Raw genomic sequence first — 24,059 nt, forward strand, 5'->3', positions numbered from 1 at the left:
AAAAACGAACCGATTGCCTGCTATATTGTAAATTGTCCTGAACCGTACACCTACTGCACATCACACAGTTTGCACTATTAAAGTACAGCTACATACTTCCTAGGAACTTTGGATAGCCTCAACTGTCATTGACAACCCTCGGGTTACACTTCTGTTATTGTGGGCAATGTTTTCTATTTAATACATGAGCAGTTTCTACCTGCAGATTGTTCTCATACAGGGTGAATGGACATCACAACCTGCATATCACTGATCAGGACCCCTTTCATGAACCTTACCAGCGGGGCAAGGGAGGCGTCCAATCTTCTTTCATTCACTGTGCATTCTACTTCAAGTAAGAGCCAACCCTTTCCCTACTTACTATGTTGCTGCCTGTAGCTAGAAACGTAGCATTTCGTGGGAGCTTTGCTGCTTATAGCAACATAACTTGGTCCTCCTGCTTCAGGAGTCTGTACGAAGTGGAAGCTTAACAGTAAGCTGCACGTAACCATTGGGCTACTAACTTGCTATCAGGCAGGGACGATCCTTGGGTTATGACCTGAGCAAGGGAGACATTTTATTTTGATAGTTGGAGAAATGGATATGGCATGCTCCAAAAGAATAACATTTGCAGGGCTTGTAGAGTTTGTACACTGAAGACTGGTCCTCCCAACTGGCGGCCAGTATAAGCAGATTTTAATGGTTTTCTTCAAGTTTTTACTTCCCTGTGAGTCAAAGCCCTATTTCATCAACTATATATCATTGACTGGACTTTGATTTTATGGGGAGTCTTTGAGTAGCATGCTGTATCAGAGGTTCTAAGCCCATCACCTCCTTGGGTAAACATTGACTGATTTGACCGTTCCAGAGGCAAGTGCCCATAGGATTAACATATTTAGGTGCAACAGCATCGACAGCCCTGGGAAACTGGAGGTGAAGAATAGAGGAACAGGATAATACCCAGTCACTAATGATTGCCCAGTGCCAAGGCACCATTCAATAATGAAGAATCGTGTCTTCAGCAGGACTAGGGTATCTGGAGGTTGAGAGAATACAGCACATTATCTCTAATAGGAGGAATTCACATGGCCAAAACTAGCAAGGCATAAACAATAAGGGGTCCAACTGTTTTCCAGTTGTTGACCTTTTGCAGAATTGGGCATATTTAAACATCCACACCAGTACAGGAGAACTCCTCTTGGGAAAAACGTCTTCCCTTCCACTTGGGAAACAAACTGAAGATTTAACTCCTGATGTAAGAGTTGTTCTTTATAACAACTGCATCTATGCAGCCCTTGAAAAAAAACACTATGACTGACCCATCGCTTGAGTACAGCCCAATGGAGCTTCCTTTGAATATATGCTTCACCAAGGACATTGTTCAGGAGAGACGTGACACAAAGAGAATGAGGAAGTTCTTCTTCATTAGGGTAAACACTGCATCACTGTCTGCAAGAACTTAAATGTTTCTTAGTCCAGGTCCATGGCAATGGCCTTGGACTACAGGTAATGGGTATATAAATCTCAGTCCTTGAGATTCCCGAATTCTTGAATCCGAGTTCCTGCAAATAAAGAGCTGAAAAGCCATACTCCGATGAACCTGTGGTCGTTCTGATGTGAGCTGCTGAAGTTAGAAAAAGGGGCCAGTTCAAGATCTGGGATTCCAGAGAACACCAGGGAAAACAGATATCAGCATCCTGAACATAAATGGTTTAATGAGACCATCTGAATTAGAACGGAATTACATTTTGGGTAAGATGGCAATATGACCAGCGATGCTTAACCAGGACTGAAGTGTGTAAGTCAGAGGACACAATCTATCAGTAAGAACCCAGGAGAGCTTCATCAAAATGGTGATTACAATTTTCGAGGCAGCTTATTAATTGATCTCAGAGACCGTTTGTGTTGCACACAATAACGCTTGAGTATACATGGGCTGGTACATTGTCAAACCACTGGACAATGCTCCCCTAAACAACTGTTAACAGAGTGAGTTAATTCAAACAGTGCATGAGATTTCGCCCTTGGAAGTACATTTTGTGACTACGTCTGGACTGGTAGGTAGTCTTTCACAAATTTGCTATTAATTCAAGAGATCTCTGATAATGCCTTGGGAATAATATTCAGCTAAAACATTGAGTGATGTGCTTTCTTGATTGGCCTAACGACTAGGGCGCTCGACCTCGGACCTGGGGATCTGGGTTCGAGTCTCGGTAACGAAGCCAAAACCTCCTGTGATTCTGGGCAAATCACTTAATCTCCCCGAGCCTAAAATAAATGTAACTTAACTGGAAAAATATGTAAAGCGCTCTGATACCTGATTCGGTTCGGGTCTAGTTCGCGCTTTATAAAATTCTGCCAAAAAAAAAAAAAAAAAAAAGAAGTTTGCACCTTGGAGATCTAAAAGTGACAACTACTGCTGATCTGCATGGTCCCCAAGCTAGCTCCTTCAAGTGGAAAGATCTCTTAACACAAGAAGAAATCAGGTTGTAAGCACCCAATATCAGCTGATGTCCCTAGTTATGTTTTTTGGAGGGGTGGGGGGCGTAGAGGGAGCAACAAAGCACTTTAAGGGTGGGTGGGGGAGATGTCAGTTATTTTGTAGGCACTTAATATCTCATCATAGTGCTGCTACTTCCTAAACTGTTTTGTTTTTTAATGCAGTGCATCTTCGAGAAACGTTCGAATTCTGCTGGCATCAATGTATTTTTCTTTAGTCTAAGATATATGCTTCTCCTATACAGTTTTCTAATTGTATACCAACAGATATATTTTCTTTAAGGGTGAGATTTTTTGTGTTTTTTTCCTTATTTTACTCTGTTGTGTTTGACTCGAAGGATTTCTCTTTTTAAAGAACATGTTGACAACCTGAGCCAGTGCATGCTTCTCTTTTTATAAACATTACTGAACTGTCTGCAGGGACTGTCTCAGGAATTCTAAACAGTTGGATGTTAGCTTTTATACATCAAAGTCTTTAAAATATCACCCTTATCCTCTTTGGTACCCGGAAAGCTGCCATCTTTAGAGTACTTCATTTCAGACGTGGTCAGTTGTTTTCCTTGTGTGTTCAGCTGTGTCATAACATTACTTTACGTTTATGGTTGTAAAAAAGGTCCCAGCAAAGCAAGGAAATTCTTTAGCGTCATTGAAAATATTTTCGCACCTATTGAGCAAGTGAGAAATAGGCTTTATCAAAACAAGCTGACTCCATTTGCAGAATTTAAAGTTTCTGAGGCTCTGCAAGTTATTTCAACCGCTATGCTCTCAGGATCTCATCTGTTTGCCCAGTGAATACAAAAGATCACTTATGTCCCTTCTTAATCAATCATGTTGCCACCCTGTTCAATCTTTCTTTAAATCGGAGTACCGTGTTGCTTCTGTGATATTTTTGCTGAAGAAACCTTCTTTGCCATCAGATCCAAATATCTTCCACACCATTTCCCTACTACCACATATGGTGAAGATTCTGGAAACATTAGCTTTCACCCAAATTCAAGAAAGCTTTTGTGGAGGCTCCCAACATCCTTCATGCCCTCCAAACCAGCGTCACACCAGGCCACAGCAGTGACTTCGTGGCTACCTTTGTTCTTGATGATATGCCACGGTGAATGGAAAAGGGTAATATCAGCACCCATGCCTTCTTAGGTCTCTCATTACCCTCCAACACTGTTGGCCATGCCTTGCTGGTGCTAGATTGAAGGACACTGGTGTTGATGATTAAGCTTTGAAAAGAATCAGCTATTTCCTGACTAACCACTCCTAGACTACTTTGCTCCCAATATTTAATTCCACATCCAACAAAGTTCCTTGTGGTGTTCCCTAAGCATTACTGTTTTCTCCGTTAATATTCAATGTCTATATGCACCAACCAGCGTCACTGATAAACACCACCAATGTAAAATTATATACGTTTGCCCATGACAGAAATCTGTTATCAAACTTGGCAGCTTCACATGTAGTTATGTTTGTCTGAAGATAGACAGGATAACATGGCTAATGTCCTAAACACAGCACATCTCTCAATGGCTCAAAATTCCCCTAAAATTGAACACAACCAACACAGTTTTTGATTACCACAGATTCTATGACAAAATGACATCCTGCCTGCAGGCCAGAGAAACACCTCCCCCTCAGTCACCACCTCTACCTGCTTCTGTTCATAACCTATGTATTTATACAGATTCAGATCTCCATCTAGAATGACATATTCAAACTCGTCGTTTCCATGTACAGCTGCAGCACATCTGCAGACAGATTTGTCTATCCTATCCTTTCATAGCGATAACATTTCCCTGATGAAGGGCTTGCCCGAAATGCACCAGGTCTGTTCCGACTAATCTATGTGATTGGAATTTATGAACTCATCTACGCTGCAGATTATATGTTTCCTTTGAAATGAATTGGAAACCTTGACTATGAAGTCACATTAAAATGTAACTTAGTGGAGAAATTTAACTTTGTCCATTGGATGAATTACCTCACCTGGAGGTGGGCTGTGAAACTGGGGGATGTTACCTGTATGGATAATGCCTTTTTGTACGTCTTTGTTTCATGCTGGTGATCAGCCAACGATACCCTAGATGCACCTAGAACTTTTCAATTATTACCTTCACTGATTACATTTTTTTTAAAAGGTGTGCATCAACCAACACCCCATTAATATATTCAAACTCACCAGCTCTTCTGGGAAATCAACCACTGCAAGAAAATCTTACAATATACTGCTTCTGAGAACCACTCTTCATAGTCATGTCTTTGATTTTGTCTCATCTCAATTATGGCAACTCCATTTCCCTTGGATCTAACTGATACAAAATGCTGTAACTCATCAACAGACTGGCACCCGGATGAGGAGACCACAGCATGCTTTCCACTGACTTCCAAATCATAAATAAATTAATGCTCCCAGCATTGGTAGTAACATAACAGAGCGTTCACAACTCCACCCTTTATTGCCGGACATCCACACAAAACTCAATCGCCATGATCTGATGGTCAGTTGCCATTAGAAGTTCTCCAGACAAATACAGTTTCAGTTGGGACAATGCTTTCTCCATAGCTGCTTCCAAAGAGTGGAATAACCTGCCACTTCAGCTTTATTCTTTGCCTTCACTTGCATCCTTTCATAAAACTCCATCTTAAATATCTAAGGTAGGTTATGTTGTTGCCTTCTACAGATCAATGAAGTTGTGGTATCAGCATACTTTATAAATAGCAATATAACATAACAAAGACCGTGCAGGACAACCCTTACATTTGTAGTCAAAGGACAGGCACATATTTATGTGTTCATGTCTATTTTTCCATAGCACTTCAGACTAAGTTTAGAAAAAATATTCTCTGTAATTTACCACCCAGGAGTGGGATTGATGGGACTAGTTGAAACAACATAGCCCCCAAAGCATGTATTATTCTACCCGGATCTCCAATTGTAAAATAACTCCCTTCTTCAACTCGCCACCCCAAGAAAAAAAACATTCAATATTTCAGTGTCTCACTCTCTTACAGACTCATTCGGTAACTGAGACACCTGGATCTTTGGCAATTGATGCATGCTTTCAATGTTCTCACTCACAAGCCAACCAGAGGAAAACAAAATCAGACAAAGGTGACTACATACTGTCCTACTGTGGATCTGCCTCTACTTTTTTAGGGAGTTTTACTGGCTCACATTTTTATAGACAACAGCCAAAACAAAGTCTAAGAATGAATGCCTTTTACACAACCAAACACTAGTTGGCTTAATAGTGCACTGCATGTAAATCTAGAATAGGTTCAGGATGTGAACCAGTATCCAATGAGGAGAGGATTTTTCACACTTGAAGGTGCAGCCAAACAATCTACAAGTAGGAATGTTCAGGTTATTCTCATAGAAGCTGGACAGCTTTTGGTAAGGTCGAGATCCATTACCTGCTTGCGTGGAGGTGCATGCAGCGCACTGTGGATGTATGTCCGTACAGGGTGTGGATGCACTCGCCGGAGTCTGCGTTCCAGACCTTCAGCGTCCTGTCTGTGGAGCCACTAATCACTATATTATCTCTCATCTGAGAGGACCAGACGCCGCCTGTGTGCCCCACCAATGTCTGGACACACTGTAAAAGAAAAACAAAGGAGAGATCAAAACAAACAAACGCAGGACAGTAATCATAAATGCTACAACATTTGATATAACAATGCACAAACATACTGCATCTCAATTAACACCTTACAGGTCACCTCACAATCATTTTTACAAATAAAACCTAAAACCTGAGAAAGATAACTTTGAAGGAGTTTGGCTTCTGGTTTTGAAAGCGAAAATTGAGTGCTCAATTTCCACTCTGTATTTTAATTTCCCATTTGTAGGTGAGGGATCAGTCAGGAGTAGTCAGTTTCCTAGGCAGCAAAGAGATGCAAGACACGCTCAATTAAAGTGTGAAAAGTCATAAATGAACAAGCAGACGTGCGAGGAGTGTGGCTCCATGGGAGTACTTATACAGGAGGAGGTTGTCAGCAGTGCATAACATCAACACTTGAGTGGAGAGGTGCTGCACATGCTTTTCAAGTACAGCGGATTATTGTTATTTTTATGGTGAGACTGAGGTTGCTACACATCATGCCACACGCAAGGAATCTTGAAACCAGCTACCCAGGGGGACGAACATTGCAGCAAATGTTGCATTAGTCGATACAGAAGAGAAGACAAAGAGCCCTGTGTTTGAGAGGAAGCAGCCACCCTAGATTGAGACTCAGGGAAGCAGGATTGAGTCCCACATTAGCCATCTGATGAGCTGCCTACTTGGACAAAGCTAAATAGTGTAATCTTCTTCAATTTTGTGCCCAGGTTTAGCCCTGCTCCTCTTCTATTGCTAACTATTTCCTAACAACTGTCGCCTTTTGCTGCACTTCATCTGAGGGCACTCACCATTCACACCATGACCTCCTGAACCTGGCGAAAGTTCGAAGTCAGTGCTCTGGGAACTGGGGAAATTTAAAGACCAGAAGGAAGATTCCCATCTACAGTTTGGCAGAGGACATTCTGAAAAAAGCAGCACTTTGGTTGCCCCAGGATCCCATCCTAAACACTAAAGAGCGTAGAACACTAACCCTTCAGTTGCACATCTTTTGGCCTATCAAGGGACTCTGTGCAACACTGTGGAGGAAAGCATTACCTAGAAATTAAACACTGTTGGGCTGCAGTACTGCTTAACAATCAAAGCCCATATTCACCTTGGAGAACTCAAGCCCTAAAACCTAGCTGTGTGCTACCCATCCACTGAAACCGCTATCTTAATGCAAACACAATCGCAGGCTGAGAACAAAGGTAGTCTTGTTGAAATGACCCGTGGAGTGGAAAGGAGCTAACCTGTCCTGCAATAAGTGCAGTTTAATTGCGCTTGAAAGAACAGAAGCTGCTCTGAGCCTGTAAAGATCTGCACATGGCCCAAGTGACTAGAGAATCAGCTGGGGAACTTCTAAAGGCACTAACATCGCCTTGGAGCCATAAGGTGCCTACAGTCCAGTTTAGCAGTGTGCAATGATGGGCAGTGAAGCTGCATCAGGGACGCTTCCTGTGAATTGGTGAGCTGGCACCCTCATCGCCATATATTTAGGTTCCCCCCAGCAATTATTTACACAGAAAGGAGGAAAGGCCTCTGCATTACATCCCAACCCCAATGTGGGGACCAGAACAGATAAGTTGATCCAAGAACCATTGCTGCCATCTTTCTATACCTTAATTCTTGTGAAGATATTGTTCGAGTCATGGTGGATCTGCGACCCATTAAGTCAAACCAACCAGCTCTGTGGGTGCAGCACCTAAAGATGAACACTGTGCTATCTGCCTCAAGCTAAACGATTAATAGGGACAAAGATATCCTGCAGTATATTGATGATGATACATGCTACAATCATAGTCCGTATATGTGACACCCAAGGCTACCCTGAATGTCCAGTATTTAGAAAGGTGTTGTGTTGCTAGCTTTTCTTGTCTGCAGGACTCTGTTAAATGCTAAAAATGCCTTTTTTATTTTGCATATGGTTTCTTGTTACAAAATGTGACAGAAGCACACAACACAAAAAACGTAGTCGCTCAGAGCAGCCATAGGACTGGCACTCTGCCACTTACTTACCCAAGGAGCCACACAAAAAAGGCATGACACACAGGTGTAACAATAACTAAAAAAGAAAACCATATAAGATCACATGAAGGGTGGAGGGGAGAAAATAAATTCGAGATTAAAAAAAACCCACGAAAGTGATAGTTACAGAAATGAGCTTCATGGTTAGCAGACAGTGCCCTCCCATGTTCAGTTGCATAAATAACACACAAACTGACTAACAGTGCAAGGCTCAAATTGCGTCAAAAGCAAAAAAATACTGCAAAGGGGAATGCTCCATGCGTCTGCCGATGCAATTCATAAATACAATGGTAGCAAACATGTAGTGAACTTCTTGGGACCAGATTTGCAGCTCAATTAGAACATTCTTTGATGAAAAGTAACGGTGGAAGGCTCAACTGTAGTTTTCAGAGACACATTGAAAGGGGATTGAAAGAGAAGGTTTTTCTCTCACCAGATGGGCATTCACATATCCCACACTTTATATAAAGAAGACATGAATCTCAAGACAGTAACCTGAGAGAGGGGTAGCCAAGATTCCATTCAGCACAGTGAGAAATAGTGCCTTATGGATGCAGAAATCTAAGACGTGTATGTAGGAGGCTCATTCATGGGAGAGCAAAATTAGGATTATCCATTAGAAAGTCACTAAGGTTGCAAATTATCATGCCAAGGCAACGTGCATTTCTGAGAGGAATGCTGTTATCAAGTGCATCCAGTTCTGATTTTATAAATTGTTTAGGAGTCCTTACTTGATGCAACGTATGCCTTATTCTGAAGACCAAATGATCACAAAACTAAAGAGAGATTAGAAATAGTACAATCTTAAAATGAGATGCAAATACGTAAATGTGTGGTCTAGTGTAGGGGTTTTGATGTAGCCCTTTAAAAATAAGGGTACAAATAGTTTTACTGCAGTGTGCATAATCGTAAGGAGGTGTGGCTCTGAAACACTAAAATAAGCAAACTTGTTGGGGGAGGGGAATAGAACGCTACCATGTAAGACAAGGTTCCTTGTTCGATTAAATAACTGAACTAGATTGACACTGGGGAACTGGCAATTTAAGAGCACAGGTGATGTTTGCCGGTAAAAACAATAGCACCCTAATTGACATTTAACTTGCTTGTTTTACATACTCTAGTATTGGATAACATTACCCACCTATGATTTATCATTTATTTGGCTCAGAAGATTGATAAATTATTTTGTTCCTGCTAGGATTTTAACCTGCGAACTATAGATCTCTGCGTGCTCCTCCAGGACTTTTGCTTTGCTCCAAGGAGGAACTGAAGAGGTAAAATACCATCATAGTCAGACAGGTACTTGCTTTGGTATTAAATCAATTCCTCATTTACAGCTGGCGTTTGGGTCCAAAAGCTTCCATTTACATTTCGGCGGAGCACAGTAGCACCATGAACACCCCTACTTGCTAACTGAGGCACAATGAACCATATACACGAAGACAGTAAACAACCATTTGGCTCAGAATGTGTGCTAAAATATTTCTGTATCCTTTAAAAGGGCCACAGATTCCTGAATCCTGGTTGGAGGGCGGAATACATAAATACCCTGGATGGAGGGGGGCTAGATATATGGTAATAGTTTTAGATTCTAAGCTTAAATCTAATCAACATGGGAATTCCTAAGCGTATCCACTTGAAGAAATTTGCTTAGATGATATTTGGTCTCTCTGATAACGTTGGGTATTGTAGAATATGCTTAGGATTATAACAATGTGTCTTGTTCATCAAGGCGTATACTTTTAAATTGCCACTGCTAAGAGTCCAGCAGCACATGAAATAATTCACTTATTGCATTAAATATAAAGAGATGTAATATGGGCTATGGTGATGAAAACAGTGTGATGAAGAAAGGTGCTCAATGAAAATGTAAGTGAAATGACTAAGTGCCAAAATGGTTCAAACTAATTTACAATGACGTCTTAGAAAGACAAATAAATGGCAGGATAATTCAGGGTCTAGGCCAAAAATAGGTTATTTCTTAGAATCCTGAAGACCAACCACTACGAAGTTGATTTTTCAAACCCTAAGCAAAAGCTATGGGGTCATCATCAGGACAAAAGGATAGATTACTTTCATTTGACGATAGCTGATGCAAAACATAAAAGCAGAAAAAGAATTTATGATGATGCAAAGCGAAATGCTCAGAGGTCCAAGATAAAAAAAACAATGGCAAAACCAATAGGTGTCTCCTATGCAAGATCTACTGGCTTTAGCCATGCTGCAGAGCAACATTAGCCACCATGGCAAAGCTGTCTGTACTCCGAATAGTTTCTTACCTGTCAGTGTAGTTTTGCAGCTTGAAGATCTTTCTGGATTCACTATGCTGTGCATATTCCGCAATCTGGTGGTTGGTTTATAACCACTAGATGCTTCCAGTCCTCCACTTGTGACCACGGACTGCTTCCCACTCCTAAATTGGTCTTAGGTGAAGACATGCATTTAGTATTAAATGAATGCATATGGCCATCATCCTTAGAAGTTGCATTATACTCCTACTTTCTGAGAGTCTGATGCCAGGTACAGAATAATGCAACTGTGTAATACCAGCACTCTCATTGTTGGTGTGGCCACTGCCATTTCTGTATTAAAATCTACTTGAAGAAAACTGTTTATAACACTATTTGGACATTCCAGAAACAAAACTCCCCTTCACCAGCCTATCATCAAAGTATGGTTAGGCCATGTATGGCTCAATATCTGGTAAACACCCTTGGGGTAGACGTTACGCAAAATGGCAGAACGTTAAATTCATAAGGAGCTTCTTTCATGACAAACTTGAGGAACTTTCCATAGGATGGATGCACGGTAATGTTTGTTTACATCTTTTCAGTCTATTGCTGCCAGAAAATGAACTATTGCAGCAATAGTATGCCCCGTGTGGAAACCATGTCTTTGAATCTGTTTACAAACTGCAGATCCAAAATGAGTCCTAACGTGCAATGCTCTTTTGGTACCAGAAGATATACTGTATATAGTCCTGTGTTCTTTTCCTGATAAAGCACCTCATCTATTGCACCAGTTAGTAGTAGCTCACATCTTTTTGGAGTAAATGCATGTGACCTTGAGCGTAATTTCACCTTGGAGTCATGTCTGGAGGATATTTTTGTTTCTAAACTCTTTTAATGCATGTAATACACTTGTCTATGTTATGGATTTCAACTGATAAAGGTAGTCCTTTATTCTAGCCCCTTTCAAAGGTGGATTTTTTTAGCAGTATTAGCAAGTCATTTTGCAGCACGTGGATCACCACTAGAGTTGTGCCCTCTTGATGTTTCTCTACACAGAAGGGTCTGCCTCCAACCTGTTGTCTTGACCCCCTCTGAAAAGGGTGCAGAATTCCACAGCCTTGCCTTGATGGTCTCCCTTGTTCTCTTTTGTGAGGTAACAAGCCTTTTTCTTACAGGCACTTTTCATCATGCACAAGAGAGGGTCTGAATTAACAATGTGCCACTGTGCAGCAGAGGTTCTCTCAACTGTTCTTCCCAATGCCTCCAAATACTTAACATTGTATGTGGGGATGTGTCTTAGCAAAGGTGTTTGTGCTCGCTTTCGTGCAGTTAAAACAATTTAGGAGTTCAGATCCACGTGATATTTTACGTATTATGAATCCTGGAATAAAGGTTTTTTTTTTCAATTCTTGGTGCTATTGCAGGACTAGTGGCTTTTAGAAAATCTCTATTCACTTCTTGACTAGCATATGTAACACAGGAATATACTGACTTTCTTTTCAACAGACAATGTCTCTATTAGGAAACATGATTGTTCCTGCTGTTTTCCACTTGCAACCCATAAGTATCTGCTGCCCTTTTAATGAATGTGTGGCATAAAGGGATCCCATTTGACAATTAATCTCTAGAAGGCCTTAACTCAATATCTTCTTGAAGAGAGTCCATGTCTATTAGGGCTGATGATAATGTTTAAACCCTGATCTCGGCCCTATAACAACATGTGTGCTCTAACTATCGCAGGACCTGTAACCACCAAATGTCCGGTTAATATCAGATACAGAGGTACCCTCGGGCCGGCGGACACCGTAGTAAAAAACATAGTAAAAAACATAGGCTACTACCGAACATCACTATTAATGATACCGATAACTGTTACGGTACCAGTAGGCACCCATTTATGAGGTCTGTGAATTAATTCTAGACGGCGTACCACATTAAATTATACGCCACAAGCTAACATTTCGTAACCCCGATGTGGAATCTTAACAGCATAACCAAACTTGGATATGGTTTCTATTGACTTTCAGATGTTTTAGAAATTGAGATGACCAAAGATAGCCGATGAAGCACATTTAGCACGCGGCTACAGAGATTACACAAGCAGTATCATTGGTAAGTTCTATCTACTATAGGGTAAATCTTTGGCAGCTAAAATTAATTTCTGCACTATTTACTAGAACATTTCGTTCATTTTACTTTCAGTGCACGCGCATCTACTGGTGCACGCATCCTTACTGGTGGCCCCTCCGATACAGTGAAAATTTAACAGACCTTATATTTAAGGTATGAATTCTATCAATGCTTCTTTGTTCATTCCTTATACGAACAAAAGTGGGGTCAAAATAATATACTACTCTCCACCCATGCTTTTATAGATTAAGGCATACAATATCATATCCCGAATAACTGGGACTACAGCATCTGTGGATGTGGACCAAAAATAGGACACATACACTATTGTCTATCAGACACTAGACCTCAGAATCAACAGCTGAGATCTATACCGCAACGGATATCCTGAGGTAAGATATTTCCACAACATAGGTTGGGGAATATAGAAACTCACCCTGAACAAGTGACCAGGTCTCCCAATATCAGGGACACCTAGAGACATGACCATAGAATTAACTCAACCCCACGAGTTCAATGGCACAACCACTAGTATAAAGGACGGCTTAACATAATTTTATAGTATGTTAACTAAATGGCAAATCCTTGCAACCGTTGATGCTAGTATACTGTCATAACCTGTAAAAATAAAATCGTTTCACTAACTGTGTGACAGCTAGACAAATTTCACAAATGTACACATTTTTCATTATGTTGTATGTTGTAGTAATATTATGTTTCTTTGTAGACACTGTCCTGAGGAAGGTTTTTTAAACCGAAACGCCGCGTCGACCTGTGTTCTCATGAACATTTTTAACATTTTATGAATTTGTTGTGTATTATGATGTATTTTAAACCTGTATGAATCTTGTGCTTCCATCATTTGGAAATATGTAATAAACTTGTGTTTACCTTTTAAAAAAAAATCTGTATTGCTTTTTCCTGTCACAAAAATTGACATTATTTCTAATATAGATACTAGCGTAATTGAGATTACTGTATGGTGTTGTTTAAATTTGCTTATTTACAGCATTTGTTGTGATACTTAGTGATTGCGTCCAGTATCGAACTTGTGTAGTGGGAACCCAAATTCAAAGGGACTTTTTTTCTACTGTCATCTTCTCCTTTTGGGACACTGTCATCATTTTCTCTTGTCATTTCCCCTGGTCCCAAATCGTACCTTAGGGGGCCCCCTATACTTTTTTCTGTTCCATGTCTATGGCCTGCCATGATATCTACTCTTACACTAGAGTGTTTAACAATTCCGCCTACTGGATATTATGTTACATTAGTGTACACAAAAAAGTGATGGGTGGAATGCTGGAATTCATCTCAGTCCTTGGTAATACCTTAGGGCCGCATTCAATCCATCTTTATTTTGCTCACCATGCCACCCTTGTTTGGACCAAGCCATATGCAAATCAGCCCTAACCCTGCTCCAGTAGGGAGAGTGAAGCCAGAACTGCCAGGTCGGGTCCTCCCTGAACCAGAACACAAGCAACCCAGGGCCAATTTTTTTCCTAATTAGGGATTATCAGCCAGGTGTTGCTTGGTTCCAGTGACAAGTATGCACAAGACATTGTGAGCTAGAGATTCACCATCTATATTTGTCTCCCTGTACATAGTCAACATTGAACTGATTTGCCAGTTTATGCTGAGGTGTGCATGGTCTTACCTTTTATTTTTGTTTCAAACCTTCACTATCTTCCCTGGGTCTTCAGTTTGAAGGGGCTCATTTTATACGAGGCTAAAGCCTTGTCAAAAGATTGTTTTTTTTTGTGTTGCCATTCTTTATTAAGGAGCACAGAAGATATGTAACATGGAGATACATCATCCTCTAAGGATAAACAGTAACCATATACAATAATGGCACGGATGATATATCCCTGAACGGCAGACACGGGCTGCTCCACTTTAAATTTATCAATAGAGTATATTACATCCCTGAAAGATTGCATAGGTATGAACTGAGGGACTCGGCTGAATGCGAACGATGTGGTACCACCCCGGCTGATTTCTTTCACCTAGCATGGATGTGCCCAGGAATCGTCATCTTCTGGGTATTAATATTTAAGGCTCTAGAGGAAATCACTAAAGATAACTTCCTCCAGACCCTGCGCTGGCACTGTTGGGATATTCTAAATCCTGCCTAAATCTATTAGACGGTTGGTTGATATGGGGATGCTAATAGCTAGACACGGTGGCAATTTGTTGGTCCCGTGGCACGATCTCCACTATAGCCAGCTGGTCGAGGGACATGATGTACTGCTGCACGCAGACTGAAAACTATAGTGAACGCCTTCCACCACGCAATCGCCCTAAGAACATTTGGGAAGTATATGGAATTTAAAGGGCAGCTAAAGACAATGTGGCTGGAAGTGGGGACGCTCCTGCTTAGGAGCAGTACCTGAAGAGGTTGACAGACTGTCAAAGATGGTTGCAATAGGCCCCAGGTTTGCTAAAGTGCCTTGCATCAGCACTATTTCTAGATTTGCGGTGAGCACGAACTGGGCAGCAGTATGTATTTGGGAATGTCTTTCTGTAACACAGTTTTTTATATGTTATATTGGGGTTTAGGCCCTGTGACAGTTGAAGTAACCATGCAATGTAACACAAAGGAATCAGAGCAATGTTTAACGGTCTGTCATAATGATTGTTATATCTATGGTCATATCAAGAAGAGCCTCTGTTAATATTTTTTTTTTGCTTTTCTGTATCCGTATGAAAACTTTAAATAAAAATATTTAATAAAAATAAAATAACATCGATGATATGCATATCTGCCTTAAGGGGTGGGGGGGGGGGGGGACGAGTATGAGGGGGTTGGGAGATTGGTTGTTTTTAACCAATTCAGCTATCTTAACATCAAGTAACTTTTTTTCTTTGATCTGCTTAGATACCCCTCAATAACATATGAGGTTCGACAGGTTTTGTTAAAGCAGGTTTTTTTGTTGCAGTCAATCTCCACTCCCACTCCCACTCCACTTTCAAAATCAGGTCAATGCCTTCCGGGTTTTCAATTTTGTTGTCTTCCGTTGGGACCCGGAAGGATGGGATTCTTCGGCATCATCTTGGACTGTTAGAGAGTGTTTGTCTAATTTGTCTTTTATCATTGAACATATCAACATGAATGATTAGAGGATGAGACAAGACCTGTCTCTTTCAACTCTGATTTCACTTTGATTTTAGGCAATGTCGACTCTTTAGTCTTACTTTTAAGACTTTTTGCAGGACAGATGCTTGTGAATCAACATTGCATGAGGATATCTCCTGGACCTCCTTACCGACTTGATGTTCCTCCTGGGCCTACTCTGATGCTGGTACATCATTGTTGTCTGAAAAACTCATTTTCCCCATACTGAGGCCCTACTAGTTCCGTCTAGCGAAATCCGATTGTCTCATCCTCTTCATTTCTGTCAAGTGAGGCTGAATACTTTTTCTCTCGATATTTAACAGTTCTTGTTTTCATTGTACACGTAGATGGGTGCCCTCTAGCTTATGGTGATTTGGAAGACAAAACAAACACATTGTGTTTTGACATTTAAAGCAAAAAATCCGGACGCAGTTTGGCCAGAGGTTAAACAATATAGACTTGCTTTCCAAAATGTCAAAGAGAAGCCTTAAAGAAAACTGGATAAATGCTACAGTAAACAAATCGGTTTTCCTCGTACCTGTGCTGGACCCGGTTGCTCGGCTGACTTTGACCCGGTCTCTGTTGAACCCAGACACCACCTCCTCAACTAAATTATCTAGCCCCCATGCCCCCCACAACGGTCGGCATTCTCATAGCATCTTAAATATAGTAAACGATTTGGGGCATTGTGAGCGACATCACTGTAAGTCATACTGGCCTGGTCAATGCCCATTTAAAACAACAGGAAAGAAAACGTTTAAATGTACATGTGCAGATTCAACTATCAGATGGTGAAATAATGCACAGATGTGAATATAGAAGAGATTCATGCTGCAAAAAAAAAAAAAGGGTGGTAAAAGTAAACATTAAACCCAAAGTTGGTGCCTAAAATTAACTTTAACCGAATTACTACAGATATTAGGAATTACCTCTGTAAATGGCTTAATTCTGCCACTGACATACTTTGGAAGAGAAGACTTCTTAATAATATGACAGTGCGCGCACAAGACTTGTTTATTATCCACTGTGCAAGTAAGATTAAAGACCCTATACCAACATGAAATGCCCCCATTTAAATCAAATTACTTATTTGAGAGAGGCTCATCTCAATTCATTTCCCCTGCTTACTGAACTAAAGCACACATTTCAGAAGAATGTTCACATACAGTAGACTTAAAGTGCACTTCCCACTGAGATATGTGCACTACAAATACAAGAATCTTTGTATTCAGTAGGTACGGATATGGCACCAATTAAATAAGGAAGTTAAGAAGTCCCTACAAAGCCTTTTATAGCCCCTGACTCAAATCAGAAAGTACCAGAAAGACAATTGGATCCTTTAAGAATCAAATTATTAAGACTAGGCTGCTACTAGAGGAACAGGTAATAAAAGACTAGGCACTATTTCTCTCTCCTTCCCCCTTAGCCCCCTTCCCCTTCTCCCAGGTTTATCCCTCTCTCTTCGTTCACTAGCCCCCTGGTTGATGTCCACAGCGCTTGAAAGACCCTTAAGCCCTGACACAGCCCCTTAGCGGGCCGGACCTTGCTGCTCCTAGGTTTCTCCTATTCGCTCCCACCTCTCAAATAATTATGTCAATGTTGCATGCACGCGCTGTTGCTGCAATGTGTATGCTTTCTGAATAATTTTTATGCAACACCATATTTGTTCTGCAAAACTCAATAAACAGGATTTTAGCAAATAAGAAGAGTAGTAAAACCGAAAAGCTCTTAAGCAACCCTTACCTCTCCTGTGATAGCAGACCACACCTTTAGCGTGTTGTCATCAGACCCGCTAACTATCCGGTTCCCACAGAACTGAAGACAAGTTATGACGTGATCATCATGTCCCTTGAGCACCTGCAAAGAATTAAAAAATCTGGGTGATTTGGAAACTGAGGATCTTGGACTGTCAGGAACGAGGCTAAAATACAGTAGAAAGCCCCAAGTTCAAAGGCTCTCGTAGAACAAAAAAAGATGTGCCTGATAAAAAAAACTTGCGTGCTTCAATGAGAACAAGAAAGGAAGAAGGTGCAATCAAACTGAAAAAGAGGACTACCAAGTGAGAAAGTAATAGAAGGACACACAGACTGGAAACAAAGACAGAATCAAGAGTGTTAGGCTAAGCGAGTAATTTGAAAGTTACTTACCAATAACAAGATTGCTTGGGTAAACTTAATAGATTCCACAATTTAGAATATGCGCTGGCACAGCCATCAGTACTTTAGGAGCTCTTACTTGCTCCTGGAATTGGTTGACCAAAAAGGGGGGATTGCCAGACTAGAGTCACTTAACTCAAAATAAATTACCCCTATCAATTTATTTGGGGTTTCTTTGTGCAGGAAACACTTTCAGAAATTGTTACATTTGCTTAGTTGTGCCATACTGCTTGCTGCACAGAGCCAGATTTGGTGCACTTTTCCTCTCAACCAAATCCTACTCTTAACAAACAGTAGCTAACCAGAGGGATAGGAAATTGAAAACATGTCACCCACTTAATGTTTTTCAATATGATCAGCTGGTCACAATCAGTAACTACAACACATGGGATCCTCTTTGTGGAACTGCTGTGCAACTTTCAGCAGCTCAAATGATGATGTAGCTGCCTGGAGATCTTGGCACAGATTAGGCAGAAAGCTCTCCCTGCTCAGTGGACTTTTAGACACAATAGAAAGAACTTTCAAAGGAGTCTCACAACGGTATTAAATAGAACAGAGATAAAATACCATTGCTGCCACCCAGATCCCTTCATTCTTATTTAGTGCACAATGAACACTCTTAGCACTCAGGCTTGGCAGGTGCTGCTGGTGCTGCTCAGTTGACATGTCCTAAAACAGTGAAACTTCCGAATAAAGATGAAAATCTGAAACAATGTCCTGTAGAACGTTTGCCTGTTTTCTGTGAACATCTGAATCACTTAAATCTGTGAAAGGCTCAACTTTATTTTTGGTGTTTCAATAGTAACACCTCTGGAAGCCAAGTTACAGAGATGACAGAAAACATTGGTAAAGAATCGTACCTTTTATGATCTTTCTGTGAGAGAGGGATACAGTTTTTCCTTCACATACACACCAAGAAAATGAGCCACTTAGGTTTTCCCCGGATGGAGTGGAGATGGTTATGGTTCATCAGTGCTGCAGATTAGAATCTGAGATGGTGTATGCAAATGGGTCTCCCCTCTCTGAACTTTATGTGTCATATTTCTCATTCAAGCCCTGTAGTTAAGTCACTGAAAAGTGGGACCTACTGGTCAAGATAAATGCCCGACATTGAGGCACAGGAACAGAATGTGGGTTGCACTTTCTCACAGATCTAGTGCATTTCCAAATTGGATGCAGTTGAACCAGCTGAGAAAGGGGTCTTACAACTTGATTCAGTAGCGCCCTCTTCTCACTTCTTAAAGGCCAACCTCTCTGGGCACCCTTCAGCCACATACACAGGAAGCAAAAACCAGCAAGTTGTCGTAAATGGCAACTTACCCTAAGTGTATTTTGTCAAAGCTATAGCGGAGAAAAGTCTCAAGCTTACTGAGGGTCCACGGCTTCTCAGTTAGCAAATGTCTGCACCGGTCCATCTAGTGCTATGGTTTTCATCACCAAGACTGATAATACCCTAACTTTCAGCTTGAAATCTCATAATGGCACACGATCAAGGATCAAAGCTTTGTGCATGACCTACAAAGTCTGGCACTAATGACCTGGGCCCCAAATAGCTCTGTAGAGTGTTCCAGCATCCTTGAACGGTTATCACCTCTACAAAACAAGGTGTAAGTAAAATGATATAAGTTTTATATACAAAGTGAAACCGTACTCTTGTAAATCAGTCTGATTCTCCTTCACCTAGGGCCAGACAAAGATCAGTACAGCAGCGGTAACCCACTAGATTGGCCACGGTCTTCATCGAGCTCTGGGCACCGTTTGAACAGCAGCCACACAACTTCCTTTTGCTTATGACCACGCCCCACCTTCACTTCAGCTTTGAGTCTGCTCTATCGGTCTAAGGCATCTTCATGGCTAAGCAGCTAATAAACAGGTCCTTTAATAAATAGAAGTTCATAACTTTTATCAGATGACTAATTGTTTAAAGTAGCACAGAGGAGGAAGAAAACAAGTAGTTGAAGGATTAAAGCAGGCTAAGCTACATTTAAGGACCTGTAAGAAACAGCACAGGACCGTTTCCCAAAACACCTTTATTTATGCCTGGAATAAAAAACATAGGCTGGACTACTACAAATCAAATTTAAACAAAAAGCACAGTACAAAAGGCACTGAGGGTTGAAGAAATAAAAAAAAAAACACTTTGCATCACTAAGTAGCTTCTCATGGGATCCACTAGGAGGAGCTTTAGGGCACAATACTTAAGATATATGGGAGGAGTGAGGGGGCAGCAACCCTTGGAACGACTAACCCATTCATGCCAAATAAAAATAAATTGGAAATGTGAACCATGGTAGGCAGGGGTTTTTTAACGGCACCAATCTACAGGCTACATAGAGGAGGGGGTTCCCAGAGGAAATGTAGAAGGTGAAAAGGAAACAGCTGCAAAACGACAGAAGAAGTAAAGAGACAGGAAGGAGAAGAGAGCACACCTACCAACCTTAGGGGGCCTGATGTCCCCGCTTCGCCAGTTCATATCTATCTTGTGCTGCCTCATGAAACCAAATTTCCATGGACTGTACATGAAACCAGGTGTCAGCATCCTCCGCCGTCTCAGGTTGAGGGGCTCATCAATTCCTGATGGGAAAATCGCACATTTAAAATTATTCAAGCAACACTTAGGAATGCAAAAACAGGTGAGAAAGACAACCAAGATCATGAAAATGGAAGTTAAAAGATGTGAGGATAGTGAGGCACAGGCTGGGAAGACCAAATGGACCAATTCTAGGAGAAGATGCAGCATCAAAGAAGGCAGCCAACAAGATGTGGATGCTTTCCCATAGTACAGTCCCAGCATTAGCTAAAGATAACTGCTTCTCACAAGTGTCTGCAAATGGAGTGAATGTTTTAACATCACAAAGCAAGAAGAGTCTGCATTCATTCTGATAAATCACACTACTGAGGCGAACTGTTACAGTACGCGCAGATGTGCAATGTACAGAGTGCTAAACACTGCTGGGGGAAAATGTTACCTTCTGCCCATTTGACAAAGGTTCACTACCAAAGGCATCTTAAACCGCCTTTAATTATTCACAGGCATAGGGAAGATGTCTTAATAGTGTCCCCTTGCAAACAAAGGCTAAGCAGTCATGTTTGAACCTCCAGGAAGCCATGTAGGGACCCTACTTTAGCCAGATCATCGGGGCGAATAATCACATTTTGAAAGCATTTTGCCTCCCTTGACTTTGGAGATCAGAGCTTTACCTTGGTACCTGGGAGAGGGAAGTAGAACCCATTTGGATAGGATGATAGAACAGCAAGTGTTTCATGTTTTTAAGACTAAGGTTGTATTTGTTTTAATGCTTACAAAGGCCATCACCTACAGCCAACTGGTCAATGATGAATAAAGTACATAAATTCCTGGTCAATAAATATCCCCATAGTCTCTCCCCCTTCAGCCCCCTTAGTACCAAATGCACAGAAACAGGCAGATCAGATTACATATTTAGGCACCTTTAAGGCTCACGCAAGACAATAAGTATGAATAGTACAGTGCACAGCCTTAAGATCACCTGTAGAAAAATGCCCCTTTTTGCATGGTTACCCCCAAACATTTTGCTAGATACATGATGCCAACTTGAATGGGTGTCCCCTGGGTCCCTGTCAATAAGGCTTCCAGGGCTGTGTTTTTTCCCAAAACTGTACCTTTGTCTCCTCAATTGGCACACCTCTGGGCCACATGTAAGTCTCTTGTAAAAGGTACCCCTGGTACAAATATTCTTGTGGCCAGAGGGGGCCTTGGAGGGTTGCAGCATAATATTATGCTACCCTAAGAGATACCTCTCCTTAACACCCACACTGCCACTACAGGCTGCGTGTTTTGGTGCACTTTTCAGCGAAGTGTGTTAATAAGTTCTCCCCACTACGAAAGGAGGTTATGTGCGCAGAGCAAGGGTTGGTAGAGTGGTTAGCTTGCTGTTTGATGATTTCGAAGAGTTTCTTGGGTCTATTTTTAGTGCTGTCAAGTTGAGCCGATCGGTTTTAGGATTGCAAATACGTTTGTTGTGTGAGCTACTCATCTTTCTTAACTGATTGAGGTTGATAGTGGAGGGAGAGTTTCTCCAAAGACTCTCTGAAAGTCTAAGTTCGCGATGATCATCATTTAGGGACTTATTAAACTAGGGTTTGGATTGTTTGATCGGAATCCTTTTGAAAAGCTTTGGAGCCCTAGAGTCGAGAATACTCAACATAGAGTAAGGAATATGCTACTTACCAGTATGCATCTGTTCTTGGCATAGAGGGCTGCAGAGTGGTACATTTATGAATAGATCGCCATCTGGTGTTGGGCTCGGATGATTGCACTTGTTTTTCTTCTGGAGAAGTCTTTGTCGTCATCGATGACTCCTCCTCTAGGTGTCAGTGCGCATGGGCATCGGCTCCATCCTTAGATTGTTTTGCCATAGTAGGGTTAGATGGAGTAGTGTAGTAGAATACATAAAGATATGCCCATGTAAGTGTATCTAAATAAGATAATGTTGGGACAGACACAGGTTTCCGGGGAGGCAGGGAGGGCATGTACCACTCTGCAGCCCTCTATGCCAAGAACAGATGCATACTGGTAAGTAGCATATTCCGTTCGAGGCATATGGGCTGCAGATGGTACATTTATGAATAGATTATACAGCAGTTACCTCCCTAGCGGTGGTCACCCGTGTCTGTCGCAACTGTTTGAAATAGAGTTTTTAATACAGCTTGGCCCACTCTGGCTTGTTGTGTAGCCTGCACATCAACACAGTAGTGCTTTGTAAAGGTATGTGGTGTAGACCAAGTTGCTGCTCTACATATGTCATCTAGGGGAATGTTTCCTAAGAATGCCATAGATGCTCCTAGCTTACGTGTAGAATGAGCTCTAGGAGGAACAGTTAATGTTCTCTTTGCTTTTATGTAACATATTTGTATACATCTTACAATCCATCTAGCGATGCCTGCTTTAGAGATAGGATTGCCCTTATGTGTTGGGGAAAATGCTACAAATAGTTGTTTAGTTTTCCTGAAATTTTGTGTCCTTTCTATGTAGTACAAAATGGCCCTTTTGACATCTAGTGTATGTAGGGCCCTTTCTGCTACCGTCTGTGGTTTTGGGAAAAAGACTGGTAGTTCCACCGGTTGATTGATGTGAAATGCTGAAATTACTTTAGGCAAGAACTTTGGGTTTGTTCTAAGAACCACTTTATTCTGATGTAATTGTAGGAATGGTTCTTGTATTGTCAGTGCCTGTAATTCACTTACTCTCCTGAGTGAGGTAATGGCTATAAGAAAGGCCACCTTCCATGTAAGGAATTGTATTTCACACCTATGCATAGGTTCGAAAGGTGGTCCCATTAGTCTGGCGAGTACTACGTTGAGGTTCCAGACCGGGGAAGGTGGTAATCTTGGTGGAATGACTCTTTTAAGGCCTTCCATGAAGGCTTTTATCGCTGGCACTCTAAACAGGGATATGTGCTGCTTGTTTTGTAGGTACGCTGCTATAGCTGCTAGATGTACTCTGATAGATGTATACGCGAGATTACATTGCTGTAAGTGTAGTAAGTAGCAAATAATCTCCTTTGTTGATACGTCCAGAGGGTTGATATTATTAGTGGTACAGTATATAGCAAACCTCTTCCACTTAGCTGCGTAGCATGCTCTGGTGGTGGGACGTCGCGCTTGCTTAATTATCTCCATGCAATTTGGGGGTAGATCTAAGTACCCAAATTCTAGGATTTCAGGAGCCAGATCGCTAGGTTCAGTTGTGTAGGATCTGGGTGCATTATTTCTCCATGGTTCTGTGTAAGGTGCATGGGTAGAATTCTTAGCTTTTGGTGTGGCACTTGTGAGAGTTGCAAGAGCGTGGTGAACCACGGTTGTCGTGCCCACGTGGGTGCTACTAGTATCATGGTCATTGAGTGTTGTTGCAGCTTTCTGACCACTAATGGGATTAGTGGGAGAGGGGGAAAAGCGTATGCAAATTTGTTGGACCAATTTATCAATAACGCATTGCCCTGCGACAGGTGGTGTGGGTACCTGGACGCGAAGCTTTGGCATTTTGCGTTCTGATGAGTGGCAAAGAGGTCTATCTCTGGTTGTCCCCATCTTTGGAAGAATGGTTGCAGTATTTGTTGGTGCAGTTCCCATTCGTGTATTTGTTCCGACTGTCTACTTAAGATGTCTGCTATCTGGTTTTGAACTCCTGGTAGGTGTTCTGCTAACAGATAGATGTTTTGAGGAATGGCCCATCACCAAATTTCCTGCGCTAGTCTGGATAGTTGGAGAGAGTGCGTCCCCCCCTGTTTTTGAATATAATACATTGCTGTCATGTTGTCTGTTCTGATCAGGACTGCTTTGTTGGTAACAT

General features: G+C 41.4%; 1 protein-coding gene across 2 annotated transcripts in view; it reads right to left on the minus strand.

Annotated features, from left to right (window-relative positions):
* Positions 1 to 24,059, minus strand: part of LOC144773603 (F-box/WD repeat-containing protein 7-like) — a 376,720-nt gene that overhangs the window by 62,320 nt on the left and 290,341 nt on the right. For both annotated transcript variants that reach the window (XM_078658744.1, XM_078658743.1), the window contains exons 8-10: positions 20,166 to 20,302; positions 17,316 to 17,429; positions 5,890 to 6,071 (exon numbers count right to left, since the gene is read on the minus strand). In XM_078658744.1, the coding sequence (XP_078514870.1) occupies positions 5,890 to 6,071; positions 17,316 to 17,429; positions 20,166 to 20,302 (433 nt within the window). The remainder of the gene's footprint in view (positions 1 to 5,889; positions 6,072 to 17,315; positions 17,430 to 20,165; positions 20,303 to 24,059) is intronic.

Source organism: Lissotriton helveticus, chromosome 8, assembly GCF_964261635.1.
Source record: "Lissotriton helveticus chromosome 8, aLisHel1.1, whole genome shotgun sequence".
Taxonomy (NCBI): Eukaryota; Metazoa; Chordata; class Amphibia; order Caudata; family Salamandridae; genus Lissotriton; species Lissotriton helveticus.